Source organism: Dioscorea cayenensis, chromosome 7 (genome assembly GCF_009730915.1).
Source record: "Dioscorea cayenensis subsp. rotundata cultivar TDr96_F1 chromosome 7, TDr96_F1_v2_PseudoChromosome.rev07_lg8_w22 25.fasta, whole genome shotgun sequence".
NCBI lineage: Eukaryota > Viridiplantae > Streptophyta > Magnoliopsida > Dioscoreales > Dioscoreaceae > Dioscorea > Dioscorea cayenensis.
Genome location: NC_052477.1, coordinates 20,127,279 through 20,150,238, shown reverse-complemented (window position 1 = coordinate 20,150,238; position 22,960 = coordinate 20,127,279). Strand labels below are relative to the sequence as shown.

The window sequence follows — 22,960 nt, the reverse complement described above, 5'->3', positions numbered from 1 at the left end:
GGGTGTGTCAAGTTTTTGCAGTGATTCTTTGGGGAGCAGGATATTGGGTACACTTGCAATTTGTTACCTAGCTATTTTTCATTATGTCTATTTCACATTCTCTTTTTCTTCCATCGTTCTCATTTGTTTTCTTTTGTCATATTTTTACTTTTCTTACAAAGAACTTAAATAATGATTGATCCACTCATAGCTCCTTATTTTCAAATTGAAGCTCTTAGTGAAAAATTTGATATAATTGTTACTACACAACAACAAAAGTAATCCATGTTGCGAACTATATCATCCAAGTTAAAGGAGCTACCCAAACCTCTTATGGAATATGGATGAATACAATGGAAAATACCTCAAGAGAGAATTTTTAGATGGATGAAAACTTCGAAGAGGATGTACTTTGGTTTGAAAGAGTATTAGCTAAATTCATTGAAAGCAAGCGATGCCCATTTCCAAAATATTGAGGCCACACTAAGATGTCACCAAATCCTATCAATAACCTTGAGCATCAAATAGAAGAGATACTTGACACACTCTTGAAGGAACAAGAAGAATTTGAGCAAGCAACACAAATTCCTTACAGAGATGATGTGGTAATGAATGAAATGATGAGTAGATGAGAACAAGTAGTGATCTTGTAGAGATTGAAAAAGATGGGAGAATAAACCTACTTTGATAATGAGGATTGCTTGGATGGACATTATGCTTGTGGCGGGAAACTTTACAAGGAGGTTTGCTAAGGTCATATTTCTTTCAAGCTAAAAATACATAAGAAGAAGCAAACCCTGAGGTAATGGAACAAACATCTCACCTTGGGATTGATCAACTCATAAAATGCAAGAGAAAAATATTTTTGGGAAAGGAGAAGATGTGGTAGGAGATTCAAACCCTCCCAAGACCCACATTGCTAAGCTTGGACAATTCCTACTTAAATTATTCCTTGAGGAGACAAAAGTAAGATGGATCGGGTCTCCAACAAATACTAGAACATAGATAAGTAAATTTTTGTTTATGGACGGTAACTATGCATGTAAAGATGGGAGGAGCACACTCTTTTCAAAGCCTCCATAAGGTGAGGAAGGAGTGCGTTAAACATGACGTTAATCAAAGCGCTACTTGGGAGGCAACCCAAGTTTACATCTTTTTCTAGTTTAGTTGTTTTTCAATTCTATAGAAATTTTGTGGCATCGGATGTGTGGCGTCTTTTTAGTTTTGGTGGTTTGTGGATTTTTCATGTCAAAAATTGATTCCATGGTGTATGTTCATGTTTTGGGTGTCGTGTCAAGTGATTTCAATATGTTTGAGTGAATTTTTCGACTTTTGAATTTGAAAATCTTTGCAAAAATTTCTGAATGGCACACACACCATGCATAAGGGTGTGTGGCGAGGGTGTCTAATAGTGGGTGTGTGGTACGGGTGTGTATCCCTTAGTTCTATAGAAAATAGTTTTTGGGAAGTCACACCCTCCCACACCGTGAATGGATGGGTGTGTGGATCTCTATTTATCGAAATGTTATTCACAAGTCAAGTGCCCTCCCACCGCGGTGTGGCGGGGTGTGTGGATTTTGTTTGTGCAAAAAATATTTTTCGGAGTCACCGTCCTCCACACACACCCGTGTGTGCACAGGTGGGTGGATTTTCCCAGGCTACACAAGGTGTGTGACCTTGTGAGTGCGAGGGTGTATGACTAACTCACACACCCATGTGAAAAATTTTGTAAGGAAATGAGGTTCATTCAACTCTCTCACTTTGCCCTTTCACTCCCACACCTTTTAATCCAAGAGTCACTCCCAAGTCTTCCAAAAACCGATTGTCCACCATTATTTAAGATGGGAGGCTTTCTTAAGCATTTGCACATGAGCTTTTTCATTCTTTTTGAAGGTAAGCTCCCTTCTTCAAGGCAATCTTTGTTCTATTTTGGAGGAGAGGCTAAGGAAGAAGAGGCGAATCTCCATGGCTTTGGAGGTGATTTGAGGAGGAGATTCAACCCCACCATCTTGAAAAGGGGAGATCATAGCTATTAAGCCTACCCTTGGCGGGGCGTTAGTGGAAGGTCCTTGGGCTTTCTCAATGATTAACCTTCAGCGCAATTGAGAAAAGGAGTTTTAATGCTTTTATTTCATTCTCTCCGTGTTTTTCTAATTTGAATGTTTGCCCTCCATTAATGGAGGGCTAATTTTAATGGATGTTTGGGTATAGCTAAACTCTTGAGTTTTATCTTTTTGACATTGGTTTGCGAGATCCTTATGATTTAATTATTTCTTAATTACAATATATATGTTATTTAAATCTAATTGCATGCTTGTATTGCTTGATTTCTATCATGGCAAAAGCCCTAGTTATCATATTTGATGTGCTTTATGAAGAGTAGAAATACCCACCTTGCATAGATATGCACGTGATTGGAGGAGATTGTCAGTAAGCTTAGCAATAGGGTACTTTGGAGAATTCTTCTCCCTCAATCCGCCGGAGTGGGTTAACAAGTTATTTTCGAGCTCTTTACAATCATGTGGAATAGATTTTAGAAGAAATCACCATCTCTTTTTACAGTGTTTTGGATTAGGGGTAATCTCTTCTGAGAAGGATTACCTATTTAAAAATTATTATTAATTCACATTAAGATTTAGCAGTGTAATGCGATTGTGTGGAGATTATATCAACAACTTTATGTCGATTCAATGTTTGTGATGAAACCAAGCTGAAAAGTATGACATCATTGTCCTTGTAATTATAGAAAATTAGTTAGTAAAGATAATACTTGGCATAAGCATGCCCACAAGGTTCTCTAGAAGAGACTTATGCCCATAAGAGAGTATGTCTGGCATGTTCTTCACTAGTTGATGTCGACGAGCTCCATCTTCATTGTTTTTAGCTCTAGAATACTTCTTTTGGCTCTCTCCCATCCTTAAGCATTGCCTAAAAGCTCTGAGAATGTAAAAATAACTATGTTTTAGCATTGAATTCCACAGTATTACTCTAATACATGCCTAATGAGTGTACAAAATGATATTAAATATTATATAATTGTACACTCATCACTACTATCCCAATAGTCCTCCAACCTTTTTCCCTTGATAAAGTAGCAAATATCTACTTTCTTTTGTCTCATTTATTTTTATTTTTGGTTTATGGATGATCTTTCATGCATTTCCATATGTCAATATAAAATTTATGTTTCCCAACTTTATTTTCATAATTCTATCTCTGAACAATTCACAAGAGACATCTAATAGTAGACTAATTCATCATCAAATTATCACGAAAACCACTAGCGGCAATTCTAGGAAAACCATTTTACGATGTTATAAATATATCAAGAAATTTAGAAGTATTGGCGCCATCAAAGAATAATTTTAATCTAAAAACAACAAACTAAAAAATAAATAGAACTGAGATATTCATCCTCTCTATAATCTCAAAACAAAAATGGTGCATCTCCATAGTGAGATAAAGCAGAATAAAAACCACAAAAACACCTCAATTCAAAATCTTCACCAATAGAGAGAGATAGAGTATACCAAGATCATAATCAACTAGTTATAAGGCTTGATGGTGATGGGGAAGAAAGTGCAAGGTAGCAACATCAAAGTCTACACTCGTCGATTTTTTTATGAAGAAGAAGGAGCTGAAGCTCGGACAAGCGATTGAGTGGATCAAAAACCTAACACAATAAAAACCCAATTCAAAGACCAAATTTGCCATAGACACATCGAAAGCAAGATTTAACCTGACAGCGAGATTCCAATCGGAGTAGCTTGATTTGGAGAAAATGGTTTTAGGGTTAGTGATAAGTGCTTGAGTAAACATATTTCTTTATATGTTTTACATGCATTAAGCATCATTTTTATCATGTTTTATGTCTTATAAATTGTATTTAGTGTTCCTTTATGCAAATAGGTTGTGAAGGCCTTGAGAGAAGAAAAAGAAACAAAGATAAGTTATAAAGGCACTGTTTGGGAATTTTTGTGCAGCATAAGGATCAAGACACAAGAGGATCTCATACACATGGGGATGTGTGCAACTTCAAGAGAATTCAAAGCAAAATTGTGAGTTGGAATGGCACAAAGGTAGTCACACTCCATATCCGACTTGTGTGAAGAATTCAAGAACCTTCCCAATGATGATTAGATGGCAAAAAGACTCATAACCTACCACGGGAACATGTGCGCATCCATGTGGCCTCAGGAGAAGAGTGTCGGAGCCTTGTTTATGAAGAGTACTGTAGTAAAGACTATGAAAAATCAGCAGCAGCAAAACAACATTCGTGTGACGCGGTGAAATTTTCACCGATGCGTGTGCTCGATCTGCAGCCCACATGGGTGCGTGGAGGCTCACATGATCACGTAAAGGCACGTGACAAACACAAGTTTTTAAGTATAAATAGCCCTTTTGCCATATTCTTTGGAGACTTTTTAGATGGCTTTTGAAAGGCAAAGCTGCTAGGGTTTGGAGAGGAGGTCTTGGCGAATTTGGGGAGCATTCTTCACTAACTTTGATAGATTCTTTTTTCCTCATAGCATCAATGGAGCCATCAATGACCTAGCTTTGAAGAGGAATCCTTCAAGACGTTGAACGATCCATCAAGGCCATCATCACGAATTCAAGGGGGTTTTATTCCATGGTTTTCATTTATTTATATTGCATTATTTGTTTTGTAATTTGTCCATGGAGGGCTAAACCCTAGTAGGTATATGGGCATGTAAACCCTAGGATCTTATTCTTATATTGATTTAATTTGTGTTTTCTATTAAATCTGAGTTTAATTGAGTTTCAATCTTGCTTTCTTATTATTTGCTTACCTTATTGATCTTATGGTTGATTGGTATGCATGATTTGTTTGCCTTGGTGTGAGAGAGGTCTCCATTAGGGTTAGAACTTCAAGATTGATAAGGTTTGAGAGGGTGAGTCATGAGATAGTGAAGTGCCCCCTTTGCCTTCTGATTAGTACATTCTATCTCTGCATTCCCTAGGTTTTATACAACCATATTTGGTGTGAGGCATCAGATTGAAAGATTTCTCTGTCGGAACCTTGTAGGGAGTTAGGGATCTTTCACCTAGAGCTAGGGTTAGGTCTATCTTTAGGAATCGGATGTACTCTTAGGAATCTCTAGAGCCTAATGCGGTCATATGTGGTGTGAGGTGTTGAGATTGAGTGATTTCTCCACTGGGACCTTGTAAGGGACTAGTATCGATGATCTAGAAACAAGGACCGATTATTCTTGGATTTCCTTGACTCAATTAACTCGGTTTAGAAACACTTGGTAAATCTTGCGCTTAAAGTTAGATCCTAGGGGGAGCATTGCCCGGGTATCTCATCTTTATTGATTGAGACTTCCCTCATTTCTACTCTTCCTTGCTTTCTTGTGACATTCATATACTTGTGATTGAGTTCATTTCACCATATTTTCGATTCCAACTAGATAACTGAGAAGTAGTTACTATTAATACTTCCATTCCCTGTGGATTCGACTACCGGACTCATTGGGTACTCTATTACTTCGACACCCGTGCACTTGCGATACACGCACATAAGAGATGTGTCAGTTAGTGATGAAATTTAGAGATGAGGTTCTTGGACAAGAGGAAGGAACTTTAACTTTTTTTTAGGAATTTTTAGATTATAAAATTTATTTAAAAATTTTTCACACAATACAAAAACACGCTACAAATAATTTTTCTTCATAATTATTTGCAATTATAAAGAAAAATTATTTTCTTCATAACTATATGTCTTATATTTTCTTTTGTGCTTCAATGGAAAGCATGCCCTTGTAGCTTCTGAACAAAAAAAAAATTTATGTAGATCGTTTATTCAAATAATAAATAAGTATTTATTTCAAAAGTAAATTTTTTTTTAATTAAAAAAGATTAACACAAACTGCATAAGAAGGTGATTAGCATTTTTGCTACTTCAAAAATAAAAATGTGTCTCTAAACCTATATATGTATTTTTGCTACTTCATAAATATATAAGATATATAAAGTGGTTTTGTAATCCTGTACCATTTTACATATATAGTTTATAGTATCATTTTATTTTAACAAATTTTATTATTATGTTAAGTAATATAAATTGTATATATCGCACAAGTTTCTTCTTATTAATTTTATTAACTAAGTTAGTTATAATTACAGAGACAATGATGTTATACTTTTAGTTGGTTTCATCCAAAACATTGAAGATGACTTGTTTTGCTTTAACTTTAATATTGTTTTGTATGAACTAGTTATCTCCTTGAATTCTTATGTTATTACATATTTTGGTCATTTTTAATGTTCATTTGACTCTAAGTGCTTATTACATTTTAGGATGATGTTTGCTAATGTTATAATTTTATTGAATTAAATGATTAAAATTATTATTTGTAAAATGGTACATGATTACAAAACCACTAGAATAGATTTTATTAACTGTTGCAGCATAAATTCTAAACCATTGCAATAGATTCGACGAAAACGTTGCAATAGTTTTTAGACAACCACTACCATAACTATTATACAATTGTTGCAATATATATTACCAAACAACTGCAAAATGTATTATAAAATTGCTACAATAGATATCACAAAACTGTTGCAATAGGTATTACAATACCATTGCAATAAATATTACAAAACCGATGCAATAAGTATTAGAAAACCACTATGCTAGGTATTGTGAAACCCCTACATTATTATATAAAAATAACTATTGCAAAATAAACCATTGCAGTATATGAAGTAACTGATGCAAAATTAAAAACCTCTACAAAAACCAATGCCAATTGAAACCATTTAGGCAACGGTGCGAAACCGCTGCAATAAGATATATAGAACTACTGCAATAACCTATCGCAATGGGAGCAGATGTAGCTAGCCATGCTGAACTGCATAACTACAAGTGGTTGTGTTCGTCTAGATACGCACACTTGAGAAAAGTTTATATCCAATTCTAAAGGAATTAAGATCATTTTTTATTATAAAAGTTGGTCCAAGATTATAGGTATATATTGGTTTTACATTTAAATAGAGTTAAACAAATCTTTAGGAACTTGAAAAGATAATGGAGCGGACTTTGATTTTGGAATAAATCTAGTAGTAAAATTATTATTGGAATTATAAAAAACCTATTCCTGCTGATTTTAAATTTCTTAAAAACAAATATGCAAACCACCATGCATATTCATTCAAGACGTTGTCGATCAGTCCAAGTTGGCACATATATGAGAGAATATATATAACTATATTATTTTCAAAGTGTGCATGCAAGAGTCATGTTGCATGGTTTTTATTTAAATTAAGTTTTGAGATTAAGAGGATATTTTATTTAATATCATGGGAATACACCCCTTTTTAGAGACTTAAAACTAAGATGAAATTAATGTTTTTTATCTCACATGAAATCCTGCCATAAGGACATTGTATGTATGCTAAAAGAAAATAAGGTTTATGAGGGCACATAAGCATTCCAATGCTATTTACAAGGGCATACAAAATCTAATTGTCATGATTTGAATATATACACTCCCTTAAAAGCTTCAAAACTAAAATTTAGTTTTGCTATTGCGTTAAATAAAAATTTTTAGTTTGAATTTAGGCTATGTTTGATTGGCCATTTTATCCATGAAAATTTTTTCCATTAAGGGGTCGTTTGGTTCGCTGTAATGATATATTACCATGTAATGAGATTACCGTGGTAATAAAATCAGGAATGTTATATGTCGAGGAATGTTGTGGTAATTTATGATAACAATGTTTGGTTGGAAACTCATATTACATAGTAATCAACTTGGTAGTGTTCTAAATTTTCCAAATACCCTTTTGTCTACCATTTTGTACAAGTTTAAATTTAAAGTAAAATAAAATTTTGGATAAAAAATAAATTAAATTTTCGAAGTTGAACATATTCCCAAAATAATGTTATTCAAATTTAATTTTTTTATCCAACGAATAAAGTATGAAAATTATTATTTTTAAACAAAGATTATATTTTTCAAAAAATATTTGAGATTACCACCACTTGGTAATCCGCTAGCATACCTATTTTGGTGGTAATGGGATTGCCAGTTTCTTGGCAATCTTCCAGGTTGGTAATAATCAAATATTAAAATCAATATTACACAGCATCCGCGATCCGGATGTGGTAATGCGAAAAGATTACCATGTAACAAAGCGATAATGTTTTTCACATTACCACCCGACCAACGACGCTAAGGATTTTTCCGGTCAAATGGGTTGTTTTGATTGCAAAAATTTTCATGGAAAACTTTTTCCACAAAAGCAGTTATGTGACCAATTTTTCTCAAACATTTGTGAAAATTTTTCCTCTCAAAGAAAACTTTTCCATGAGCCGAGGGGGCTATTTGGGGATTTATAAGCTCGAGCCGAGCAATGCGTGACTAGCGATCACCATTATTGGCAAGATCTCTAAATCCAAATGACTCCTTGCCCCCACAACGTCCTAGAAGCCCTAGTTCTCTCCTAGATCACTCATCTCCCTTTTGAGCGGGGAAGAGATCCAACATCAACCCCTATTCGATCTCCCAATTCTCAAAGCTATCTTAATAACTCTCCTTCTCTCTCGTGCTTTCTCTCGTGCTTTTCTAGTCTCCAGCACGGAGAATAAGCGAGAAACGAGAATGGAAATTTTTGGAGAGAAAGTAACTGAATGCTTTTTCCTTTTGTAAAAGAGATATATATTTTTGTTTTATTTTTAGTTTTGGGTTGATGGCTTTCGATGGTGACCATGATGTTGATAGCCCGGATATAAGGCAGAGTGCATTTTTGGAAGGAAGTAACCATTTGATTAATTGATTAGGGATGAAGGAGTAGCGATTTGGATTTTATGCTAATGAAAACAAAGATCCGTAAAAATAATAATTACTGATTACATTTTCCGTGGAAAATAGGAAGCGATCAAACAATAGAAAATAAAATTTTTCATAGAAAATTCTTGATTTTCTAGTCAGAAATAATGTCAATCAAACAACCATTTTTTTGTTTTCCATGAAAAATTTTTCTTTTCCACCCATTTTCCCCGTTGTAATAAAAAATAGCCTTAGTACTTATAGCTAGAATCAAGTTATATTCAATTTTACAGGTAATTATATTATATATTAACAAAAATAGAATTTATTATAAAAAATAATAAATATATACTTAATTTTAATTAAAATTAAAGTACAAGATAATGATTGAGTATATGATTTAATGTTTACGAGATATTACATGATACTTCATCCTTGTAATCATAATATAAAAATAAAGTAATTATAATATAAAAATAATAAATGCATATATATGTGTGTATATAACTTGCAAAGTTCATGTCTCTAAAATATGCAAATACTTGTCCATATCCCCCCCACCATATATCAAACTGAGGAACAATTATAGTTTATGGTTCTAGTCCCTGTTTCCAATATCATGTCATGCGTGCATGAACTTACGCTTATGCACATGATAGTCTATATCAAAAGTAAAGGCTCATATGATGTCACACAAACTTTGCAAACCTTAACGAATTCACTTTACGTATCCCTTCCAATGTTTGTCCATTGGATCTCTTCCTGATCTGGTATGTATCATGTGGCATCATGCATCATCCCCAACAAAAATGCAAAAGGAAATTTGATCTTATCAATTTATTTTAGTTTCACCTTCAATAACCTTAATTTCCAAAAGGTCCATTCACCATCTCCATACTAATTAATTATTAAATTTAAGTTTTGGTACATTCATCTTTTCATTAACCAATTGCGACTTCTATCAATGATATCAGGTAACAATTAGGCCTCTCTCTCTCTATATATATATATTCATGATTTATATATTTATTTATTTGTTTAATACATTAATCACAAAAATGAAGGACAAATATGTTTGTTTGAGATAAAAAAGAAAATTTGTTTTTCAGTCTCTAAAAATTTTTAAAAATTTAAGTATATCTATAGCTAGTTTTGTTCTCTTTCTCGTTCTAGTTCCGTAACTTGTTATGTCCTCAATCTATTTCGAATTAAATATCAATTGGTTATAAATTTTAAAAATTTTAGAAATATGAGAATGGTAGCACAATGAAAATTAATGTTTTAAAATTAATGGAAACCACAGCAAAAATCATTATATTTTTTTTTTGTTGTCTTTAGTTTAATATATAAATTTTTTTTTCCTTATGACTATTAGAAGATAGAATATAGGGAAGCATAGATTCAAATTCAATGTGTGTGAATTAAACAAGTATGACTTTGGAGTACATCTGAGGAAGATAATGGTATAAATATACCCAACAACAACTGTACATATATATAGACATACATACATACATCTAACATACATCTACACCCCTCTCAAACTCAAAGGCGGATCATGCGTCTTGAGTTTGGATACTTTGTCGAGATAGATCTTTGATCACGTGTACTGCGACTTAATGATCTGACCACACAGCACCTTTGTGGGAAGATAATGAAGGACCTTGTAGAGCACGTGCCTGCTTGACTGGTGAAATGAGCATCCACAATGTGTTTGAGTCGGTTCATGCTTGGTGGATCGGCTGACAATCGAAGGGCTCCGCAGTCTTGTCGCGATGAATAGGAATAGGAGAAGGAGTGGTACCAAAATCCTGTAAAAATCGAGAGCAGATCAAAAGTACCTCTGTCTTTTGTAGAAACTAGAGCATGAACCTCGAGCCTCGAGACTAGACTTGGCAGTTTGTTGTTTCTTAGTCTTCAAACAGCAAGTGAGGACCCAGGAAAAATACGGTGGCGGTGTGCGGAGACCCGATCATCGGGAGGCTGGCCCAGAGTAGCATCGAGAATAGGCACATGGCAGGGTTGTGGTGGTGAGGTGAGGAGCAAACCACTTGAGGTAGTACCACAAGATATCGCCCTAACACTCGAAGAAGATGCAGATATGAGCGGGCGAGAATATGCGGCGCATGAGATGTCGGGGCGATGTGGCGGCAAATATACCAAGCTACCGAGCAAGATATCGATGGCGAGAAGGATCGGATAAGGGAATCTAGCCGGAAGAGCGAAGTTCCGAGATGTAACTTTACCATCGATGTAAGGCGGTATGGGTATACATCAAGCGGAGCAAACAAGTAGATCTAAAAGTGTAATGCTCTACGAGATGAGTCGATAGCCATCGAGGATGAGATGTGATCTCGATGCAGGAAAGTAATGAAGCAGGAACCGAGATGGGTCATCGAAGAGAGTCTCGTATAGTTTACGCTTCATAAGATATTATGAGACGGAGATCATCGCGATAAGGATCATATCATCCCACATACGAGAAAGAAGGATGGTCAGGCCATGAGGGTGAAGAATGAATAAAAGGCTAGGATCATGTATGCTAGGAGTAAACCAGTGACCTCAGATAGTTGTCTTGAGACCTCTCAAACCCGGGCAGAGTGGGAGCTCGTTTGAGACTATAGAGCTTGGTGAGAGATGACAAAGCAGACCTGAGGCACACGAAGGCTGGGGAGGTTATGTAGACCCTCAACTCCTTGGTGCCCATGAAGAAAAGGCGATTCTTCACATCAGGCGATGAAGACACCCATCGGCCGAATAGCGGCAGACAACTAATGTACACGGTGTGCATGTGAGCTACTGAGGGCAAAGAGTGTCCTCAGGGAAGTCCAGCCATACTCTACTGCTGAAAACTACGAGTAGCAAGACACGCTTTATAGTGTAGAGACCCATCGAGAATGGGTCTTCACCGACGAATCAGCGACAAGTGATGGGAATGGCATGAGCGAGGAAGAGGACTATATCCCATGTGAGTTCGAGACAAGCATCGAGCTCCTCAACCATGGCGGGATTCGCCCACTCAGGGTGATCAAAGCCAGCTTCCTGTGGGTACACAGCTCGAGACATACGGGACCTTTGGTGCTAGTAGAAGCTTAATGAGCAGGAGGATGCAGAGAGTGGAGCGATCACGTAAGAGTAAGAATGAGAGGATACCTCATGAGTGGATTAGTAGCAGAGGTGTGCGGAGGTACCTACCCAAGTGGAGTTACGGTGGAATCCCGACGATGGTAAAATAGATGAACTGGTGGATGAGCAGGAGGAAGTAAAAAAGAAGGGGAAGACATGGTAGGAGACTCAGTAGGAGACTCAGTAGGAGACTCAATAGATAAAGGAGAAGGGGGGTCAAGAGAGGAGTGACTAATAAGCTCTACGGAGAGCAGAGTAATGAGGAGGAAGAGGTACTGAGGCATCCTTGGGAGGTGGTAGGGAAAAGGAAGATAGAGGAAGCCCGTGGAGATGGAGATTCAGGTAGAAGAAGGAGAAGCATAAAAGGGGTGGCCTCATCAAGCGTGACATCACCGAGAGATACAGTTATATGACAGTATGGCTGGATCATAGCATGCGATAACCATTATGCTCAGACCATATCCGGAAAACCTACGAAACAAAATGGGCAGTGAGGTTTTGAGTACGCTCTGAGGTGCAAGTAAAACAAAACAACGACAACCAAAAGCACACGAAGATGATCATAACGAGGAGGTGTCCCATAAAAGATAGCTCTATAGGGGTTGTGACCATGAAGATGAGATGAAGGTTGAAGGTTAGTGGAAAATAAGCGAGTGGTACTACGGACATCAGCCCAAAAATGAGGGAGGAAGAAAAGCACTAGAGAGAGAAGAGCCGCGAGTCGTCTCTAAAATATAACGATGATAGCTTCGATTCGGCTCAACCCTTATTTTTGAGGATGAGCCCGAACAAGATAAGCGGGGCAAGGGTGCCTCCGAGGAAGATAAAAGATGCAGGCGCTGAGAAGTGAATTCACCACCAGAGTCAGATCGAAAGTTCTTGACCGAGGTAGTAAAATGGGTGTGAATTATAGTTGTAAAAGATCGATAGATTGACAATAACTAACTACGATGATGCATGAAATAAATCCAAGTGTAGCGAGTATAGTCATTAATAAAAATAACATAATAACGGTTACCTCCTTTGGAAACAAAGGGAGGCGGGACCCCAAACATCGTGAATGAATAAGCTCAAAAGGAGAGTGAGTGCGAGATACACTCACTAGGGATAAGGACGTTGTAGTACTGTTGCAAAGCTTACATGTCTGCAGACAACATCGGAGGAAGGAGAGCGGCTCCTAAGACACCCACGAGCAGACAAGAGGCAATAGAGCGAGATGGACACAAATGACCTAGGCGATGGTGGTGCTACATATGAGGAGACAAAACTGTAGCATGACATTGATGAATTGGTCTAGTAGAAGATGAGAGGTGAAGGGTATCCAACATATAGACTCTATTATAGCGGCGGCCGGGCTCAATCCCTCCTACTATGATCACTCCACACAATATGATGTATGGTCAAAAATAACCTACATGATCATAATCGGTAAGCTAACTAATAGACATAAAGTTCATGGATAAAGCGAGGAACATAGGAGATAGAAGGGACGAGAGAGGCATTAGAGGAAAGATGGCGAGTGGATAAAAATAGAAAGTAGTAGTGCCATCGATGGTATAAACATGAGTAATATGTACGGTGGTGGGGCGGGAATGATCACGAGATAAGTGGGATCGAGTCATATGAAGAAGCACCAGGAATCACAGAAGCCGAGAGGGCCGAGGGAACTACAGGCGAGGAGGGAGGAACTGAGGCCGCGCGTATCGAGTAGAGTCTCGCTAAGTGAGATTCTTTGGAACTATCAAAACATCACTAATAACTCGATCGGTGACGTGAGCCAGGCGAGGGAGATGGCGGAGTAGGAGATGGTGGAGTAGGATATATGCATGCGAGAATGTGCACAGGGAGAGTGGGGCGGTGGAAGTAAAGGTGGAGCCGGTGAGAAGAGAACCATGCAGGAAGTGATGCTGTGAAGCCCATTGCTTCTTTCGGCAATCACGCTCGAGATGACCAAAGGTATGCTCTGGTGGTGACAAGTCACAGATCCATTTCGTTCATGAAAGAGACCGAGGATTAGGGCAGGTGGGGGAGAAGGAGGTCAGTGGATGAGAAGTCGAAGGAGGCCAAAAGGAAGGGCGAGGAGGCCAGCAGAACATGTACCTCCCATGGAAGGAAGCTGGAGACGAGGTCTCCTCGGTGTATAAATAAGGTGAAGGCCTCATCCAAAGAGTAAGCTAGAAGCATGAGAAATGCAGAGTCGGAGTTGGCTCAGGCTAGAGCACAAGGCGCATAATGAACTCCTATCATACGTGTCGCATCTGGGCTCACGACAGCGAGAGCAACACTCAGAGCGAGTGAGGATGCGGGCGCATGAATAGCACAATGATATGGAGGGGTAGCATCAATCTGCGCCATAGGGGCATAATGCGAGTGTAGAGATTGATCATGTGTCTGTGCCTGCTGAGGCGGTGAGGGTCTGGTCTAGGGGTATATAAAGTGCCTTTGTTTGGAACTATAGTAGCGAGCTCAAGATATTCCCACATCTGCGAGTGGTGGGAAGATCGGCAATCTGAATGCAGAATCTCAAGGTGGCCAGGTCTGACAAATCATCATCTTGGTACGTGAGATTCCTCGGGACTCACTTGTCAAGCTGCTTAAATCTGTGGTAGGGAAGAATGAGGGGCCTCCGACGAGGCGAGGGCATCGAGTAAGGAAGGTGCTGATAGAGGCGATGATCTGAGCTGCCATAAACATGGCGAAGAACAGCGAGCGCCATCGAGGAATGCACTTGCGTGATGAAAGTCGCCAAGGATGTAATTAGTGCCATCAAGCACCACGTCCCAGATGGTGGAGATTAGGGGACCACCGAGGCATATTCCATATGTCATCGGTATCAATGCTTTTTCTATACCAAACAAAGTTCTAAGTATAGCTGATGTAACACCACTCATGTCTTGGTGTTGGCCAAATAGGAATTCACATGTGAAAATGCATTGGATCTTGTGAGAATGCATTGGGTCTTATGAGAATGAATTGGGTGGAGGTGACTGGGCGGTGGTGGTAAGGAAATATGGCAATGATGGTGGCGAGGGATGAGGTTGGCGAGATAAGTGGCGATGATGATGGTGGTGGGGGATGGCGGTGGCGAGGCGGTGGTGGTGGGGATGGTGACGCTGACTGATGATAATGGAGCGTTGATGATGATTGCTTGGTCCGTGATGATAATGGGCGATTAATGATGATGGTGCAGCGAGAATGAGTGGCGTTGATGATGATGATGGTGGGCGTTGATGAGGATGGCGTCATGCTCGAGGATGATGGTATTGATGGCTGATGATGGGATAATGATAATGGTCGTCGTGATGAGGATATGTTGATAGTGATGATGGGATGATGATGATGGTGTGGATGGTGATAATGGGATGATAGGATAATTATGATGGTGTGGATGGTGATAATGGGCTGATAGGATAATGATGATGCTGGCTGTGGCTGTAGTGATGATGATGGCGGCTGTGAGGATGATGGTGGTGATGTTGATGATGGAATGATGCTGGTTGTGGTGTGGTGATGATGTGAATGAATGAAGAAGGAAGAAGATAGATGAAGAGGGATGACCGAGAAGGCCCAAAGAGGATAGTCTGTGAGGAGGAGGATTGATGAGGATGACCAAAGGGGGACCAAAGAGGATGGCCTAGGAAGATCGTTTGGAAATCAAACTCTGAGTCTAATATCACATGTTAGAAGATAGAAGATAGGGGAAGCATAAATTCTCATTCAATGTATGTAAACAAATATGACCTTTGGTACATATAGAAGATAATGGTATAAGTATACCCAACAACTATGTACATATATCGGACGACATACATACATACATCTAACATACATCTAACAATGACAAAAGGTGAATGGTCATTATGTAATAGGATGGTGAATCGTTGAGCATAATATAACCTACAATAAAAATATAAGCATGAATTTTTAAAGAGGATATGAAATTATTATTGAGATGGATTGATAAGTGAGAATGAATGGATTATTTCACCTTTCGAAAAGTTAGAATCTCACTCCCTATATGTTTTCCTTCAAATCTCTTTTTCCCTCCAAGTAATTTGTGTATAGCTATAGCGTGCAATGATAAATATATATATATATATATTCTTTAGGGCAACACATCATAATACTTGATATACCAAACTTTTGATGAGCATCAACTATGCTATTTTGTTGAATATTATTAGATAAGTATATTCTTACTCGTGTTTTGAATTTTAGCACTTGCGTTCTATTTGTTTTGAATATCAAAACTAAATATTGAAAAAGAATTATCATAAAATAAAAACTATATAAGTATATATATATATATATATCCCTTCAAACGAGTTAGTTAGAGTGGTTATTCAAACGTTAGTTAGTTAGAGTGGTTATTCAAACCGTTGGATATATGTCAAATAAAACTAGAAAAGCATATCTAACTTTTGCAGGGTTTCCTAATGATTCATGAGACCCCTTATTAGTTAGAGTGGTTATTCAAAACCATTAGTTACCGACCACCGACTAACGTAGTCGCGCCCGAACCCGGCTTCCTGAACCGGTCTTATAAACAAATGCGAGGCTCACTGGCGTGAACCCATAAACCCCAAGGCCTCAAAACTAGTTCGGGACAAACAAAAACTATAATAGCTGGGCAGGTTTGGGGATTACATACTCAAAAATACACAATATCCGGGATATAGAAGTTCAAAAATATAAAATAATAGGAATACGTGGATAGAGCAATAATAAGAACTTTAAAATTTCACAACATGACAAGACAACATCTCAATGCTCAGTCTTCAAGATCCACTGGTCTATCACTCTTAATCGAAAAGTTTAAAACATGAATCTGAGCTCACTAGCCCGATCGTAATCGTTATTTTTACAACAACGGGGTTTATGAATCGAATTCAATTAATGAATAATTCAAAGTTTAAAACATAGTTTAAACAAATACAAAATAAATACTCAACAGGTATAGTTCTCAAGTATTACCACTATGTTAAGAATACTTTATTCAAGAGAATACTAGATTCGAAAGTCTGCAAAATCGAAATATAGAAGTTTTCTGAATATGAGCATAAAGCCTCCAACCATAGTTAGACTAAATCGAAATTACAAAAGTGACTTTTCAGAGTATGCCGGATTTTCGAACAACACAAAGTCTCCAGAAACAATAATTTAACAAAAATACGGGTATAATATTCTAATAAAAGAATATTTCAAATATGATCATTCATGACAAATGAAAACTAGAAAGCGCGATCTCAAGATGCAAAAACTTCAAGGCAGGATAAAAAGAGGGCCTGAGATATGCCTGGAAATTTAAAAACACATAAATGAATTGCGAGAGAGAATCAAAAATCAAAAGAGTCAAACTGAGAGATTAATAGGTTCGAGTATATGTCTCAAATTCACCGTAAATGCCAAAAGGTGCATTTGTTTATCTCGGTGACAAACCGAGCCAGTAACATAAATCATTTTGTTTACCCTCGGTGACTCGAGAGCGAGATACCGGTGACCATTGATTGATTTCACGAGCAGACGGTGCGGCTGGGGTTCATTTTTCTCACAAATTACTTGTCAGCAGATCGGGTTTAACGCAGCGAGGGGTTGCATATTGCTCATTTGAGACCAAAATATTGAGCATACATAAAAATATTTACCAAGATACGGGTTGAGAATTTCTCAAGTTCAGCAAAAATACCCCCAAAAATATCGATAAATTTCACGATGCCATTTTAGGGAAAGATAAATAGATAAACAAAATAATTTATAAAAAGAAATTGAACACAATAAATCATTCATAGATATTAATCACTTTTTCCAAAATAAAAAGCAAAGCCAATTATATAGATGAATAAGTAATGAAAATAACTTAACATAAAACAATAACCAAGCAATTCACCACCTGAATATGGCATGATCTAATTTTATTTTTATTTTAATGAATAAACATTCAAATAAGGTCAAATGGCTGACAAAGTACTAATTCAAAAACCCATTAAAACAAGTAACTTGAAATAGAGGAAATATTAAATCAACATTAAATGATTTTTATAATTAACAATAATAAGCAAAAGTGCCGCAAATAATAGATAATAATTTTTGCCGAAGAATAATTTCCCCAATCTTTCGAAAAGTATGAGGTTCTTAGTGGATTACTTATAACACTCAAAATATTCAATTCAAATACCCGAAATTATTGAAAATACTAAAGTAGAGTTTCTAAAACATGGCAAACTTTATAATCCAAATATGATCAAATATTCCTTTAAACAAAATGTTGCAAGCTCCCACTCCTATGAAATTTTAAATATAGAATCAGTTAATATTAAAACTTTTGAAATTAAAACTTGTCAAAAATATTAGGTGCGGATTACTTACCTCAAAAATACTATACTCCAAGACACAATGTGAAGACCCAAAGTCACTTCTCAAGTGGTCCTATAACCCAAGGATTGCCAACCATTACAACTCAAGAAAGAATGAGACCATTCAAAACATGAACAACATAAACTAGGGGTTGTTGATCATCATCAAGGCAACTACCTAAGATCACACAAGGACTGCAAGGGTCACTCTCAAATGCAAAAACACACATCCTAAGGCTGCAGAATTTAGAAGGTGAGTGTGTTTTTCTAAGCATGTCACTAGTTGGTCCCTTAAGCATGCTTGAAAGAAACAAGAACACATGCAAAACAACTAATTTACAAGCATAAAGCTTGGATTTCTAATGAGTTCAAAAACATTAACAGGCTGCAGGTTTCCATGCAAAAATATGCAAAGATAAACACTCAAATGGCTGTAGTTTTTTATGTAAATATAAGTATATATGTATACCAACAAAAGGCTATAGTTTTCATGCAAAAATATGCAAAGATAAACACTCAAATGGCTGCAGTTTTCATGCAAAAATATGCCTATATATATTCCTTCAAAAGGGGTAAAAATCTTGAAGCAAACATAAGCATATAAACAAACAAGTTTTCATCTTGGCATACAAACATGCTATGAATGGGAGGTTAAGCTTTTGATCGAGGTGGACAATCATCAATAACTATACCTCTAGGTTTGGTGACAAGTTGGCAATGACGATCTCCTCTCCGGCTTGATCACAGGTCGCTACAGTGCTCCGTAATGCTCCTCACCTTTGAAGCTCTAAGTGGAGAAGTAATGGAAACCAAGGAGATGAAGAAAGCAAGGGAGAGAGGAAGGAGGCAAGGAGGTTGAAACTTGGTTTGATAGCAAAACATGGATGTGATGGAACCCAAAAAATCCTCCGGGAATTCCTCATTCTAACAAAATTTTAACAGCAAGATGACAAGGAGAAGAAGGATTAAGGGAAAAAAGAAAACAAATGATTAGCATCCTAAGCAAGGTTTAATGCATGGGCGGGGTCCACATCATTATCACTAGATTTGAGAGCAACTTGACAAAAGGGAAGGGAAATAAGGGGAAAAAACAATGCTTTGATTATTCTAACTTTGGGCGGGGTCCACATAACGGCCCCGCATGAACTCCAGCGTCATCCCTTCCCGCCCTCAATTCAAGTATGCATCTCCCCTCCAATTGCTTCTTTTCACTCATCACCCTAACAAATAAAAACCCAGTCATTTTCCCCTCTCTTTTTACTATCGTCTTTATCTATCATCCCATCTTAATTAGATAACCGAATTCTCCTCATTTTCATGAACTTCTCCTTCTTTTTCCACTTTCCATTCTCTATAAATGGTCCAACTCTTCCTCAAACTCATCATCACTCCAATCCTTCTCCTTTTCAAGAAATGGCTCGCTTTGGTGCTTGTTCTTGTTTCTTTGCTTGTGTTGTTCTTGGCCTTTGTGTTTTTATTAGTGCACAAGCACAAGCACGAGTACTAGTAGCTAATGGGGATGGGTTTGTCAAAATACAAGGGAATCAGTTTGTTCTGAATGGCTCTCCTTTCCTCTTCAATGGTTTCAATTCATACTGGATGATGCATATAGGTGTCGATCCCGCAGAACGTGGCAAAGTCTCTGAAGTGTTCCGTGATGCGGCCGCCGCCGGTCTTAGTGTTTGCAGGACTTGGGCTTTCAGTGATGGCGGTTACCAGGCTCTCCAGGTGTCTCCAGGGGTGTATGATGAACGAGTGTTTCAGGTTCAGTACTTGATGTGCATGTGCTTGGCTAAGTTCATTTATTATTATTATTATTATTATTATTATTATTATTATTATTATTATTATTATTATTATTATTATTATTATTGATATGTGAAGAGATGTATATTGAAATGTTGTTAATTGTCTGCAGGCTTTGGATTTTGTGGTTTCGGAGGCTAAGAGATATGGCGTTAGATTGATTCTCATCCTCGCTAACAACTTCCAGGACTTTGGAGGAAAATCCCAGTATGTGCAGTGGGCTAAGGATGCAGGACAGTAGGTCAGTGGTGAAGATGATTTCTATACTAACTCCGTGGTGAAAAATTATTACAAGAACCACATCAAGGTATAAATTAATATCAAGATATAGATGATTGACGTGCATGTATATACACTGTGAGAGAAGGGTGTTGTGATCAATTTAATGTTTTTAATTTGATTGCAGAAAGTGTTGACAAGATACAACACCATCACAAACGTAGTCTACAAAGATGATCCAACAATCATGGCATGGGAGCTGATCAACGAGCCACGTTGTCAAGTAGACTACTCTGGAAAGACGGTGCATGTAAGTATCATCACTATACATGGCAAACGAATATACGTGCATACATGCAGATTAGGTAAATGGTTGATATATAGCTTTGACTTCATGTGCATGCAGGCTTGGGTCGAACAGATGGCTGCTTATACTAAATCAATAGACAACAAGCACTTGCTTGACATTGGAATGGAAGGATTTTATGGTGACTCAATGCCAGAGAAGAAGCAATATAACCCTGGATATCAAGTTGGCACAGACTTCATCACCAGCAATCTCTTAAATAACATTGACTTTGCAACCATCCATGCTTATCCAGGCGTTTGGTGAGCACACTAGCTCTCTATATAGTTTATATATCTATAAATCTATCTATATGTATATAAGCAAATTATAATTAACAATAATTTTACCATTGAATGCAGGCTCTCTGGACAGAGTGAAGCAGATCAGACAGCATGGACACAAAAGATGGATGTGGAGCCACTGGGATGACGCAAGCAAAAATACTAAAAGAAACCAATAGTGTTTTGCTGAATTTGGCAAGTCTGACAAAGATCCAGGTTTTCTCAGTGACAGAAAGGGACAACTATATGAGCACCATTTACAGGAATGTCTACAATTTTGCAAAATCTAGTGATGGTACTTTCGAAGGAGTTCTTGTGTGGCAGCTCATGGCTGAAGGGATGGAAAATTACTATGATGGCTATGAGATCATTCTCTCACAGAACCCATCCACTGCTGGGCTGATCACTAGGCAGTCCAATGTTATGGCCAGTTTGAGCCAACTACTCAACTAACCACATTATTGCACAAGATGTAATCATTTGAAAGATATATAGGGTAGAATAAAGATGGTGAAAACTGTATGAGAGTCTTGATTTTCTCGAGTGTCTAAGATACTAGTATGAGTTCCACATTGAGAGTGTCTGAGATACTATGAGATCATTCTCTCACAGAACCCATCCACTGTTGGGCTGATCACTAGGGCAGTCCAATGTTATGGCCAGTCTTAGCCAACTGCTCAACTAACCACATTATTGCACAAGATGTGATTATTTGAAAGATATATATATATATATATATATATATAGGGGGGTAGAATAAAGATGGTGAAAACTGTTAGAGAGTCCTGATTTTCTTGAGTGTCTGATACTAATATGAGTTCCACATTGGAATGAGTATGTCATAATAAATTTGATTAATATGGAAGAGTTATTTCAAAGTTTGTTTCAATGGTTTGAAGTTTTGTTTATAGCCAGAATTGGATCTAATGTGACCCTGTAATTTGATGATATAAAATACTATATATATAGTACAGAGTCTATGAGTGGATGTATAAATTAAATGGGAAAAATTAATAATAGTAATACATATAGTACATTCTGATTCTATAAAGCACCCAAGGTCTATGAATCACTTCATCATTCAATCTTCATCATCAATGGTTTCTTCTTCTAGGTCGCTGCACTTGTCCCAAGTTAGAAAAAATCCAGCATTCTTAGTAACCATTGTAGGATTTAACATCTCAATTTTGGGACAAAAATGTTTTGATTCATTTTGAGTGATTTGCACTATAATTTGTTGTGAATCCTCTAATCTTTGTAGTTTGTTGGTCACAACTGTCACTTTTCTCTTAAATTATCAACTTCAACAGAAGAATATGGAGTTTGATCAACTAGTGGATTACAAGCTAAGTAGGATGCTTCCCTTGTACTAATGGAAGGAGAAAACAAACTTTGCAAATAAATAAAACCATCATATATCAAAATCCAAATAAATAAATAAATATATTTTTAAATAAAAAATAAATAAAATAAATAAAAATGAAAGACCTAATCAAGCACAACCCATTACCTGATCCAAAGAAGAAATTAACAAATTCTTGACCATCAAGGTGAGGCAACCCTATAAAAAAAACATGATTCTATCTTATAAGAAGAATCTAGCCTATAAAACAATTGTCCATGAAAGACAAAAGACAACCCTATTAAAATATAAGCATCTTTTAACATCTTTTTCCCTTCTAAAACAACAAATTAACCACTAGAACATTAGAATCAACAAAATCATAAACATAACAAAGCGAGCTTGAAATCTCTTTAAAATACAATCTTACATAAACCAAACCACCCAACAAAACAAGTTTCTACAAAAGGAATAAGATTAAAACATATCTAAAATGGCATTAAGGGCATACAAGCAAGAAAACAAACTAGCAGACAATATATAAACAAAAATAAAATAAAATTAAGGCATATCTAAAATGGCATAAAAAGAAAACAAGAAATAAATAAATAAACACATACTAATATTCTTTCTTCAACAGAAGTAAAACCATAAATATATGCATAGATGACTGAAGAAAACAAACAAACTAGCTAACAAAACACTCA

General features: G+C 36.9%; 1 protein-coding gene and 1 pseudogene across 1 annotated transcript in view; one reads left to right on the top strand and one right to left on the bottom strand.

Annotated features, from left to right (window-relative positions):
• The window catches only part of LOC120265134, a 17,959-nt gene extending 3,340 nt beyond the window's left edge, over positions 1-14,619 (bottom strand). The window contains exon 1 of the mRNA XM_039273037.1: positions 14,486-14,619. Coding sequence (XP_039128971.1) covers positions 14,486-14,619 — 134 coding nt within the window. The remainder of the gene's footprint in view (positions 1-14,485) is intronic.
• A 5,050-nt stretch (positions 14,620-19,669) lies between these two features.
• Positions 19,670-21,364, top strand: LOC120265133 (annotated as a pseudogene).
• Positions 21,365-22,960: the final 1,596 nt, after the last annotated feature.